Here is a 13307-nt window from a genome sequence, read left to right on the forward strand (position 1 = left end):
ATCTATCTATCATCTATCTATCTATCTATCTGTCTCTGCTTGTCTCTTTCTCTCTTTATTTCTATCCTTTGTTTTAGTATCTACTATAAAGCGTGGTATAGTTATAGTGTCGTGGCCGAGATGCGATCGATACCGAAGTTATGAGCACAAGCTTATGCATATACATGCGATATTTTTATTTTTTTGGACTAGACCTTAGAGGAAAATTCGATTATTATATGAGGGATGTGAGGAAACCAGAAAATCATGGAACATTTTATAAAAGTTTATATTGGTTTAGATTTAATATCGTAGTTATATGATCACGGTAACACCGACTTTACAAGCATACCATACAGCTTGAAAGGTTGCAATTTTGAGATTATTCTCAAAATATCACTAATGAAATATGAGATTTTATAACATCGAGAAAAGAAACAGGTCTTTTAAAGTGGATTATCTAGTAAAATAATGAATTTTCTGAAAGTTTTTCATACAATATTATAATATACTTAATGAAACCTAAAAATTATACAATTCCGTACTGAAAATATTATTAAGGATAATTAAAAAAAATGAATTACTGAATTTGATATGGAGATAAAATTATTCTACCCATGTGTACTGAAACTATGATATATATATATATATATATATATATATATATATGCATATGTGTGCGTGTGCGTGCGCGCGTGAGTGTATTAAAGTAAAATATTGCTAAAAAGCTTAGACACATCCGTAAAATGTATTTTTATAGATATATAAATTTTACATTTAAGTTAATTTTTTTAGATTGAAAAATTTTTAATTCCCAAATATCTGCAAATATATGTGCAGATATATATATATATATATATATATATATTAATCTGTAAATTTTTTTAAAAATTTCATTTTGTAATTTATATCCATTGAAAATGGATAATTAATATAAATGATTATTTATATTAATGTTATCTTAATATTACTTTAAAATCTTGTTTATCTCTACTTGCATGAATTAATATCTATTATCCTTAGTTCTAACAAGAGCTTGGAATATCTTGTGTCAAAACCAGGTCGTACTTATATTCATATCTTTATAGAATGTAAGTGTAAGCAGACTCGCTACTGTATTATAAATTAATCCATCAGCCTACTTGAATTGTATTTCGTTTTACATAGTAAAAGATACAACTTGAATTGTAACATTACATTATTATTTGAGAATCAATTCATTAATTGTATTTCATCGGCGATTAAAATTACAGTTAAATAAATAGTATAATGTAATTCTAATTGTTAAAAAAAAAATCATAAAAATGCATGTAATAATATAGCTAGTGGTTATTAAAAGAATTATGTAAAATTAAAAAATTTAAATACAGCACATTACAATTGATATTGTAAAAAGTTAAATTTCAAAATTTATATATTTCTTGAAAACTAATAACTATCAATTTTCAGAATACATTATAAGAAATATAATATTATTTAATATTATTTAAGCCGTATTATTTTCTAATTAATGTTGATAATAAACGTAATAAAAAAATAATTCTATAACGAACTGGTATTAAATAAAGTTCAAAATTTTATAAATGTACGATTAGATAACTAAAAGAAATATATAATAAGTTTAAATAAGTTAAAAGTTTCTTAAACACATTCATACATAAATAAAAGATCTTCTTCGATATTAACTGAAAAGAGTTTTACAAAATCTAAATTTTAATCTGAAATGAATTACAAATGTTTGAAATGGCTTATTACTATTAGTTATCCAGTATTAAATTAAATTTCCAAATATTGTGATGTTAAACTGTTGATTCAAGCGTACTTCTGAATCTTGATATTATCAATTATATATATATATATATATATATATATATATATATATAACATAGATAATATTATTCATATTGTAATGCAGAATAACATATAAAATTTAATAAGTGAAATATTAGCTGTTAAAATATTTATAAATAATGTTGGTCAGACGAGATTGAAAACGATCGTAAATGCTGTCGTGGTCGACGACAAGTTTTAACCTGGTTTCAGCGTTCATCGAGGCTTTGGGTCTATTCAAAATCTCAATGAGTCCGCGAAAGAGAGAAAGAGTGAAATAGAGTAAGATAGTTAGAGGGGGTTATGAAGGGGGAATGAGAAAGCGCGCGCGAGAGAAAGAGAGAGAGAGAGAGAGAGAGAAGTAAGTGAGTGATACCGATTGTTCAGGCGGAGTGGGAATAGCGGGAATCAAGTAAGAAGGGGAAGGGAAAAGGGGAGTGTGGGGTGTGTTGTATCAGATCGAAGCCAAGTGGCTTCATGCTTTATCGACAACTCCAGACTCTTTTATGCCGGAGCTTTACGGAAGCTACATACACTCTTGCCTAGTTCCTGCATATTCTCCAAAGTATTAAATGATTGTCTCGCCCATTCTCAATGTTAGATCAACGAAAATCATAGACGAACCATTGGCATCTATGTGTATTTGAGAAAATATTCGATGGCAGGAGTGTTTTGCCATTAAAATCAATGTGCCTGGCAATTGTATCGAGCTTTAGCTAGATTAACAAAATTTGAAATCAATTTTTGCGTTAAAAAAATTTCCTTTTATAATTTAATTTTGATTACATCAAATGTATTATTTCGGGACAGTTTTAATATTAATTAATCAATCTTTTTACGGATTTATATATTATCACTTTTAATATTGAATAGAATTTATAAAAATTATTGACTAAAATTAATTTATGAAGATGTTATATATATTTTATAAAGCAATTTCATTAAATACCTAAATTTATTGCAAGCTTTACTAATTAGTGACTAATAAGGTAGAAAATGATTTCGTTATATTAATACTTACATCAGATGTAGTAAATAATTTTTTTATAAAAAGTAATAAACATTACTTTGTTAATTCGGGAATTTTCACATTTAAATATTTTGACAAATTTTCTATGAATGCAGTACGAGCAAAGAATTTACTATTAAGATTTAATAAATGTTTAAATAAATATAACAATACGCCCGAAAATATTCGTGTGACAATATTCCTTTTTATATATTTATAAAATAAGTATTTAATTAACAATTACGAGCATGCGTTATACATAAAAGTGTAATCAAAATTTAACCTTCCAAAGTTCAATAATTTCATTATTGGCTTTCAATTTTTAAATATTATACCATTTTATAACTATTATATTATCATATATTATAATATTTTTAAGAATATCATTCAAATCTACTCAAAGCAATTGAAATGATAGAAACAAGGTTAAAAAAAATGAAAAAAATAATATGCAAGTATTTTATTATAAATCTTTATTATGAAAGTGCGCATGTTATCGGACTTACTTGATTTTATTAATAATTATTGTTTAAAGTCAAGTCGATTTTTCCTGAATAATCTAATTATTATAGCTTACAAATAATTCTCGAGTGGTCAAAAAGGAAGTTCGATGGAGGAAAGAAGATACATTGTGAGTTCATGGTTATATCGAAATTCTTATCCACACACGGGCACACAGACAGACATATATTAGCAACAGTTAAACAAGCTGTGATAATTTTAACGAAGCGTGAGATCGTCCATTATTATTTGAATAATGTTTCTACCGACCTTTCTTTGACGTTCGAAACGAATCGTCTTTAGGCACGTACTGGATATCGTACACCACAGTGGTATTGGGCAAAAGGACTTTTTCTTTATTAATTTTATAAACTGAGTATTTAAATGCCAACTCTGAGGGACTGTCCTTCTGATCTTCTGTAAATATTGCACCTGCAACATAAAATAAGATATTTTCCATTTACAATATGTGACCATGCAATTATTATTGTAACCGAACAAGTTTAAATTTACACGGTGTCTCTAAATTTCCCAGGCAATAATAATAATAATAATAATAATAATAATAATAATAATAATAATAATAATAATAATAAGAACAACAACATTAATAACAATAATAACAACAATAATAATAACAACAACAACAACAATAATAATAATAATAAGTTTATTTTAACTCGGATAGATTGGATATTTTTTGGACATTTCAATAATGTTGATATGAGAAGTTGGTGTATTTGAATAACGCACGATTTCAGAAATATTTTCCATTTTCACAAATTACATATCCGTGTTAAATATTTTGAAAATTAGTAGCTGTTAACACTCTAGTTGATTCAAATTGTTTGTTTCAAAGCTATTTCCACAATTTAATTCCTCCCCTACATATTATGAACTTTCTATATTCATAGATAATTCTCAAAATGATTTTTAAATTCTAAATTCTTCAATTTTATGCATTTGTAACCGTTGCTTCTAACCACTTATAGTCGAAATAATACATCACCTATTTCATGTTGAAATATGCTATAATTTGATGTAACTTGTAAATAAATTTTGTAAATGTTACGAAAAATATGCATTATTATATTAATATAATTAATTAATCTTCAGACAGTTTAGTTATATAATTAAGAACAGAATTAAGAATTTTTATGATAATATAGTAAAAAGGTGCTGTAATTATTAAAAAATTTCTTGAATGTTGGGAATACATTATAAAGCAAAAATTATATTATCATATTATAATGGATACAGACTCATTAGTATGGGCTATAGTGTGTTTTTTCATTACATTATTTTATTTTCTAATTATTTTGATATTATGTACAATAAAAGAGCTTATGAAAATATGATAAAATACAAGTATTTATATATTAATTTTCCGATAGTCCAAGTCTTTATAAAAACAAAAATTTCGTTTGAATATAAATATATTATGATACATTAAAAATTATTTAAATAATTTATTTATGGCTAATAGTGTTTGTAATTGTACAAGTAGAGACTACAAAGTAGGCTCGTTTAATACGCGACATAATCTTATATTCGTTTATGAAAAGAGCTAGAAAAATTGTGTGATTTTATTAATTAAACGCAAAAACTGTCTACTCAATTCCACAAGAGTATCATCGATATGACTTGGCAGGATTTGGTAAAAGCCATTTATTAGATTCTTGCGAGAGCTGGTAAACGACACCTCACTTCACTTATCTCGTGTGAAATTTGTTGAATATGAAGATTCTTGACACGTGAATAGCTTGTCTGCATAGTATACTTCATGGTTTTTACATTCAAATCAATTGTCTATGTGGTAGTTATGACTGGATGAATTATTATTGCAAATGAATTTGAATTTGAATGTAATACAATACATATATTGGAATTTTTTTTTTTTAAATTGATCGTTCTGTTGCTAGACAAGTTATGCTGCCTAATGGATCGCACAATATCTTTTTACTTCATTATCTTAGGAATTCATTGGAATTTGTTTTTGCTTATAAATCTTATTAAAATTTTATAATACTTTTTAAAACTCATTTTACAAAAAATCTCAGTCAATTATTTATTTATTTGACAAGGCTTATAATTTCATTACAGAGCTCTGTTAACCTGATAAATAGAAAGTAATATTAACTTAAATTTTACAGAATATTTTAATATTAAATCTTAAATTATTAATCGTCTGCACTTTTCAAAATAAACGTGACAATTAGTATACAATAATTTGTTCGTATGTATCAAAAGGATTATAAATCATAAATTACAATATTTTTTTTATTAGTTTCCATATTCGTGGATCGAGTAATCAAATCATATACATATGAAACCACGAAAACGTTAAGACATCTTCTGGCCATTGAACCTACGTGATAAAATTAACTAAGTGGAGTTCATAACAAAGTTTACAGTTGTAAAGTTCATATAACGAAGTCGTCGATATATCACCATTTTCCTTCAACTCTGTGAATTAATGACTTTATTACAGTGACTAGGGTGGTGGTACGGCATCGTATTCTTCATAGTAGGTGGTGGCAGTGGCGCCATAGTACGAGTTTTAATTAGATTCGAATAATTGCTCTGAAATGAATTACGGATTTCTAGAGAGGAAACTGTATGGCTTTGATACAAGTACCGCGACGACACTACCTCGCACGTTGTCACTTTTCTACCGAGGCTGACTTCCACTACACTCACATTAAATGTACATACAAACTTGCGTGCGTGCGTGCGTGCGTGCGTGCGGACACGTGCACACAACGAAATCTCTATTTAAGGAGCCGAAAGTAAATTTTAATGCTAATTTTTTAAATAAAACGGGATGAAGCCAAAATGAATAAGATAATACTTAAAACGGCTTGGGAGGAAAAGAAAAAACTTTTTGATAAAGGAATTTGCAGTTTGTTTTTTAAATTCTAATTGATCTTTATTACTTATACGAATAGTCAATTTTATAAAATATAAAGTACATTATATTTTTTCATTACTGCATTAAAGGAATATGTAGAATTACATGAAGATTTCAGAATTTTAAGCTAAATGAATATTAAACAATGTACGCGAAACTCACAGTTTTTTATTTTTTTAATAATTTTTATCAGTTTATAAAATATTAATATGTATTATATGTAAAGTTAATGTACTCAGAATATTCATTAACATGATCTGATAATTAAAACCTTAAAACGAGACGCTTTCGTATTAACATTATATTAAATACTTGTTCATAAAAGATCGTGTTCTCAATTTCAAGGTAAAGTATATAAGAAAACACATATTATACAGAGAATTAATTATGCAGAGTATTGCAATCAATCTTATCATTATATATTATTTATTATATGATTTATTACGTTCGTACAATTATTTGAAGTATTTTAGTGTCTATGCTAAGTGTAATATTAAAAAATTCAGTTAATGCACGATATTTAATAGTTACAATGTTGACTAAATGTTATATAATTGAATATTGTATACCGTAAATTATTAATTATTTTAACTGAAATATAGATACCATATAATGAAGGTTAAAAATTTTTTATTTGTATTAAGAAAATAATTAATGTTTTTAATTCTCTTTCATATTTACTTTGAATTGCTTTTAATAGCTAATTTCTACATCATTAGTAGCTAATTTATACATTACAACTATTATTTACGATATAGATATTTATTTATGAATAGAAACTTTAGTATAATATTCTTTGAAAATGTAAATAGTCAATAAAATGCTAAAACAAATGTTAAATGATAATCATCGATGAAACGAAATTTCACAAAATTGAATTAGAAATATCGATTGAGAATTCTAAACAGCCTGAACTCAACTCAGTATCCATGGAATCAATTTCATTCTCCTGGCTGTCCATTTCATCTCCATTCCAATTATATAAATTTAATTCTTTATAAAGTAGACAGAGTTAGAGATTATAATATTCAATTTGTAATTTAATTAAAATTTTCATGAAATTATGAATTATAATAACTAAATACAATCAATTCAATAGATGTAATACGATTCTATTTTTTTTTTTTTTTTTTTTTTTTTTTTTTTTGAAAAACAATAATTTCTCTAATAAGATCTCATAATATATTGCGATTAAATATACTCCAAAGCATTAACTATTTTGAGATATTAATTTCCATTATTGATTTAAATATTCAGCTACCAATTGGAAATTGTATTGTTTTTTCATTATAAAATTTATAATCTAGAAAAGCGACTAATTTTGATTGAATACATGATAGATTCATTTAGATAAATCAATTGGTCATCGTCACATTATATTTAAAGGTATTAGACGACGACCCAACATTAATATTATCAATGCTACACTCGAAGATTCACAAGTCACCCCTATCGACGACGTAAATACAATAAAGAATGCAGTAACAAACGAGTCGTAATGTGCTATGAGCAAGGCTATGCTTAGCTTAGCTTTCGGAAATCCTTGTATCGGCAAATCATATTGAAATTCTCACGATGTGACAAAGCTATCGCCAAAGAAAATTCGCACCGTCAGACTTCGCCGCGCTCCTTTTGATTGCACGCGCCAGAGGTTTAATCCTGAAAAGCCCGTGTGGTCTCTTCCACAGTCCACGAATAGCCGTTTACGCGACAATTTATGCTGACTTATCACCCAGAATGTCCAATTGAGAGCCGCAACCCTCACTAGGTCTAATCTAATGCTATTATCCTGGGACGACAGCTATACGTTTGCGCTCGAAATCTTGACGTACAGCCCCTGGAATGTTGGAGAAAATCGAGCCATTTCGCCTTTAATTACTGCTCGATTGTTCCACCGGAATTTTATTCCAGGATATTGCCTTTAGAATTCAATTATTCAAAACGCATTTTTTTCCACCTTTTTATTCCTCTTTTTATTAATTTTGAAAATCTGTTATGGTTTAATCCAACTGCGAGTAATTAAACAGATGGCTATTCAGACTCATTAATGTATTTTATGACATTACGTTGATATAGAAATGTTGAATGTTCAAGCGTATTTGGAAAATAAAATCAAATTAAAATTTCTGAATATTATTTATTTACATTGAAATAGAATACTAGAAATTTCAAATGTAGAAGTACAGTTAGAGCAGCGACGTATTCTAGCTTCACCGCTAGAATTTCATGTAACAACTTGTTATGCATGGGGCTTAAAATTCGACAGACTAGCAATAAAGGATGTGTAACTCATTAACTACTCATCGGTAAGAAGCTTAAACGAGCTTATGCTAAGTTTCGCAGTTATCGATGTCTTGTGTTTACACATGAGTTTGATAGAATAAATTCGACAGAAGTAAAGAGAAGTCTGCTTCCATTGAAAATATATGCATTTTCATTTCACTATCAAATACTCTCCTTTCTTATGGTTTCCTATGCATCGTTAAATGTTCCTTCCAATTTTCAAAGAATGAACATTTTTTTGCTAATATTTGATTTATTTACAGACGATTTATGTACAGATTTAAATACATCCACGCGCACGCGCACGCACGCACACACACACACACACACACACACACACGCGCGCGCGCGCGCACGTAATTTTACCCATTGCATCTTTTACCAATTGCATGTTCCTATTTTTTACTCAAAACATTTTAAATATTTCTAAAGAGAAAAATAGAGACAAAAGAACGAATTAATTCATAAAACAAATAATAAATCACCAATTCAATTTTTTCGTTTTTGTAATTGCAATTATTTTTATAGGGAAATCATTTATTTGTGTTTAATTAATGTTTTCATGTTATTGATAAAATAATATAAATTTCTTAGTGTAAAAATTTCTTTTCATTTGTATCTACAATAAACGAACATTTTTAGAAAAATCAAACACAAAATATTATTAAATAATGATTGAATTCAAATTTCAAACTAGAAAAATATAGAAATAATATGTCTGTTACAGTATTTAAATTCAATTAAAATTTATGAAATATAAATATTCTAGAAACTTCTAGGCTTTAAATTGATGATCAGATTTATTTAATAGTTTCAATAATTCGTATAGCAAACCTAAAAAGTTTCAGAAAAATATTCTACTATATTTTGTCGAATCGGAGAAGCAAAATAATTTAGATTTTCAATCCTAATTTATCTACTTTATCCACTATGATAAAATAAATATTATTTATTGACAGAAAATGAGTTTGAAGTTTGTTCATACATTAATTTATCTTTCAAAATTTATGTGTACTTTCGAATTTTAAATAAAATTATTTTACGGAATTTCTTTTATATTTATATGTAAAATGCGATTGTTTAAATATATTAATTAGTTATTATTATAAATTTATCATTAATTGGTAATTAAAAAATTAATACTGTAATTTGCAATACAAATATTTATAAACGTGTAATAACAAATATTGATAAAAACAGAGAAATAAGTGTTTAATAAAATTGGGGTTTAACTGGTAAATATGTTTATTTACTAAGATAATAAATAAATACAAATACAATTATAAATATAAATATTAATATAAATAAAAATGCAAATGGGAAGATATACATTTGAATTTCATTGGGTCGGGATATTGAAAAGGAAAATAAAACTCATATTTAAAGATTAGGAATATCACATAATATATATTGGTTATTTCTTTAGTCTAGTAGAAGTCACTTTACTTCAAGCGCACTTCAGTAGGGTTTTAAAGCCATGCACTAAGATTTATCTTGAGAACACCGTGATAAAGTGAGGTACGGGGTGGCGATGGGCGGGAAGGGAAAAAGAGAAAGAGAGACAACGAGAGACAGTGGGTTGTTCGGCAATCAGAGTTGATGTCGTGTTTGAAAGGTCGGATTGCCTCGCACATTGAATTATTAAAGTAATGACAATTATAACCTCTGGGGTAATAGAACCGTGGCATCCTAGGATACAATTCGATAATACGCTTCCGGCTTTATAAATGCAAGCGTGGACCGTTAGACCATTATCTCTGCGTATTATTTGTTGCTCGCATGTGTTGTCGCGCATCTGCGGCGTATTTTAATTTTAGACGGTAAAATTGTTTAAAATAATTTGTGCATATTTTTAACTATTTTTCGGTGAAGTATAAGATGATTGACAGATTGGTATTCAATTTTCAAAATATTCATTTTACAAAAAAAAAAAGAAGAAAAATACTCGATCATACTAATGATATAGTATTTACTCTTCGTGATTGTGTAATATTGTATGTTTTTTTAAGAAAACTAAATTTTTAAGTAATCAGTTTTTTTTGTATGATTTTTTACCTTTGTTTTTTTTTATAAGTATAAATATTTGCTTTAAAATATTTTTTATATGAAATAAAATTTTTGAACAGAAAATAATATCAATTGGATAAGGATTTGTGTTAAATATAATAATTGTCAATGGATTAAGGCCAACTGTAAATATGTTGATGAAGTCATAGAATCGCGAAAAGATTATTCTCGATATACGTATGAGCAAGGAAAATGCAAGATAATTTGAGATTGCATTTATACATTCATGTACGCGATGAACAAGATTAGCTTCTATACTGAATTACACCAAAATGAAGTAAAATTGTTGTACATATATATTCTATACGTGTTAGCTAAGTTTTCACGTTTTTGTTGCGTGCCAAGAAAATTTCTCACCCTTTCTTGTAATTAACATTAGTTTCTCGACTCCAGCGTGCGTTTCGTATTTCCAGATCCTTTCTCTCTCATATCTTCATCGCTTTTATCTCTACCTCAGGGTATTGTTTGTTAGGTTACATTTACAATCTCGGATCACTCGTTTACCAATTACATTTTAGCAGTAGATATAGTATCGGGCAAACATCGAAGTTTCCATTGTTCCATTGGATTCAATGGCTCAAGCGAAAGATGCGTCAATGTAGCTAAATGTGAGTTGTTCAATGCTCAGAAATAAAAATATATGATTGGGTAGGGGGGGGGGGAGTCACGAGTTTGAATTAAAATCGCTCCAATTAGCTAGTCATATATAAGAGTGATTAACAAGTTGTCAAAGTGGCAGGTGTGACGATTTTCAAGCGATTGCATCGTTCTGTTTAACTTCAGCAGTCCATGTACTCTCTGGCCATTATGACGAATTAGCAACAATTATAACGGCTTTTCGCTGAGCTTTTAATTAGGTCAGCTTATTATGTTGCCTTTTATCGAGAATATTGATGGGAATGCGCGATTAACGTGTGCTCCTGTATTTCGTATAACAAACGAAAAAGTGAGAATTGTTAATCTACTTAGAAATATCAAAATCTTTGTATAATTAAGTTTTAACGTTTTTTTTTTTCAAGACTACTTTATATAAATATTTTATTTCACATAATTTTGTAAATGGTAATTATGAAATTATTTCGATTTTTTGTGGGTGGTGTATTGCGGCAGGATTTCTAAGTGTTCACTGTTTGTGCTGATGTAGTTAAAATGAGCTTTGCTCGAAAATTTAATACTTAATGGATTTTTATGTATATTTTTATTTATAATTATTGATATTTATCTCTTTTGGGTATTAAGCATTTTATCAGCAACATTGAATTATTATTCTATATAAGGTCGTGATACAATTGAAATTGGTTAAACAACAGTCTTTCGTCATTACTAATAATTTTTAAATTTGATCATTGTCCGTAGTTGAAAAATAGTGGTAATTTAACTAATGTAGCTCATCTATATTTTTAATTTTTTATTCTCTCATTTAACACAATTTAAATATTGCTTCTCTTCTAATATAAACAATACTAATTAATTATTCAGTATGTATTAACAGTTAGTTTAATGATAATAACAATAGCTTTTAAGATACATCAGTTGTCCGGTTTATATTGCGTAAATACTGCTATAAAAGAGTTTTGTAGAATATGTAAATATGGAAAATTGCCTTCTTTACATTATTTAGCGAAATTATTTTTACATCAGAATAAAATATGTTCAACATGATATATGTATTAATTATCTTGAATTGAACCATTACTGATTTCCAATGGGAATGAATTTCATGAAATGCAATGTTTATTTGGTAAGGGGGAAACATACGGTATTTAGAAAAATAAAGTCATTAAGCATTAAAGCAATGAAGCATTAATTGAGGATAATTATTAGGTAAAGTGGGATTCCGATGTACGACACTCAGCTAGAATACTTTAGTAGCAGTGGCACATGAGCGACGCATTCGGAAAATTACGGAGACGTAACGTTAGGCTGAAACTAATTTCATTGGAATTTAGCGGTTATGTTGTAGGATACGTTTACGAGTTGTGCAAATGCCGGGAAAAATGTATATCTGTATGTAAACAATCATGCAAACAATCACAATTTTGATTATTTCGGATGAATACCAAATAGTTCCTCCAAACATCATTCTTAATACCACGTGTGCAACAGTAATTATGGAATCTGACCGCGTCGTTGAAAGTAATCAGTGTTGAAAGTACGAGCACTGGACGACGAAGAAAAGTGTATTTGTATTTATTTGTATTTGTATTCAATTGTATATTATAACTTTATATAATAAATGTAAATTGATTTTGATTATTAAAAATATTGATTATCTAATGGAAAAGTCCAATTAAGGTATTATCACAAAATGATCGTTTTGTTTCCAAAAGTTTTTCTTGTTTATTTATTTATTTATTTATTTTTTTTTTTTGCTATTAGCTGCTCGAATGGATTCACTTTCTTTTTTCTATTTTACTATTTCTCCAATAATTAGGACAGATTCAGCAATAAATAGTTTTGGAAAAAATCCATATCCGTATTTATCTCCTTATTACATATAAAATTAATTTATCCGGGTTGTCCATAGAAGTTGCTTACTTGAGTTGAACAATAATTAAATATCGTTAATAGAATGTCTAATAGCTTAACGAGACAGATATAATTTATGGATAATATCCATAATATGCATATATGCTTAATAAAAACATTTAAAATATTTTATTTTTATATTGATATATTTGAGTAATCTACCTTCATTAATTATGACTTAACATGATTATAATTTGA

General features: G+C 27.4%; 1 protein-coding gene across 1 annotated transcript in view; it reads right to left on the minus strand.

Moving 5' to 3' along the window:
* Positions 1-13307, minus strand: part of LOC105364009 (glutamate receptor ionotropic, kainate 2-like) — a 120537-nt gene that overhangs the window by 55276 nt on the left and 51954 nt on the right. Inside the window, 1 exon segment of the mRNA XM_011501843.1 lies at positions 3590-3751. Within this exon segment, the coding sequence (XP_011500145.1) occupies positions 3590-3751 (162 nt within the window).

Source organism: Ceratosolen solmsi, unplaced genomic scaffold (assembly GCF_000503995.2).
Source record: "Ceratosolen solmsi marchali unplaced genomic scaffold, CerSol_1.0 scaffold23, whole genome shotgun sequence".
NCBI lineage: Eukaryota > Metazoa > Arthropoda > Insecta > Hymenoptera > Agaonidae > Ceratosolen > Ceratosolen solmsi.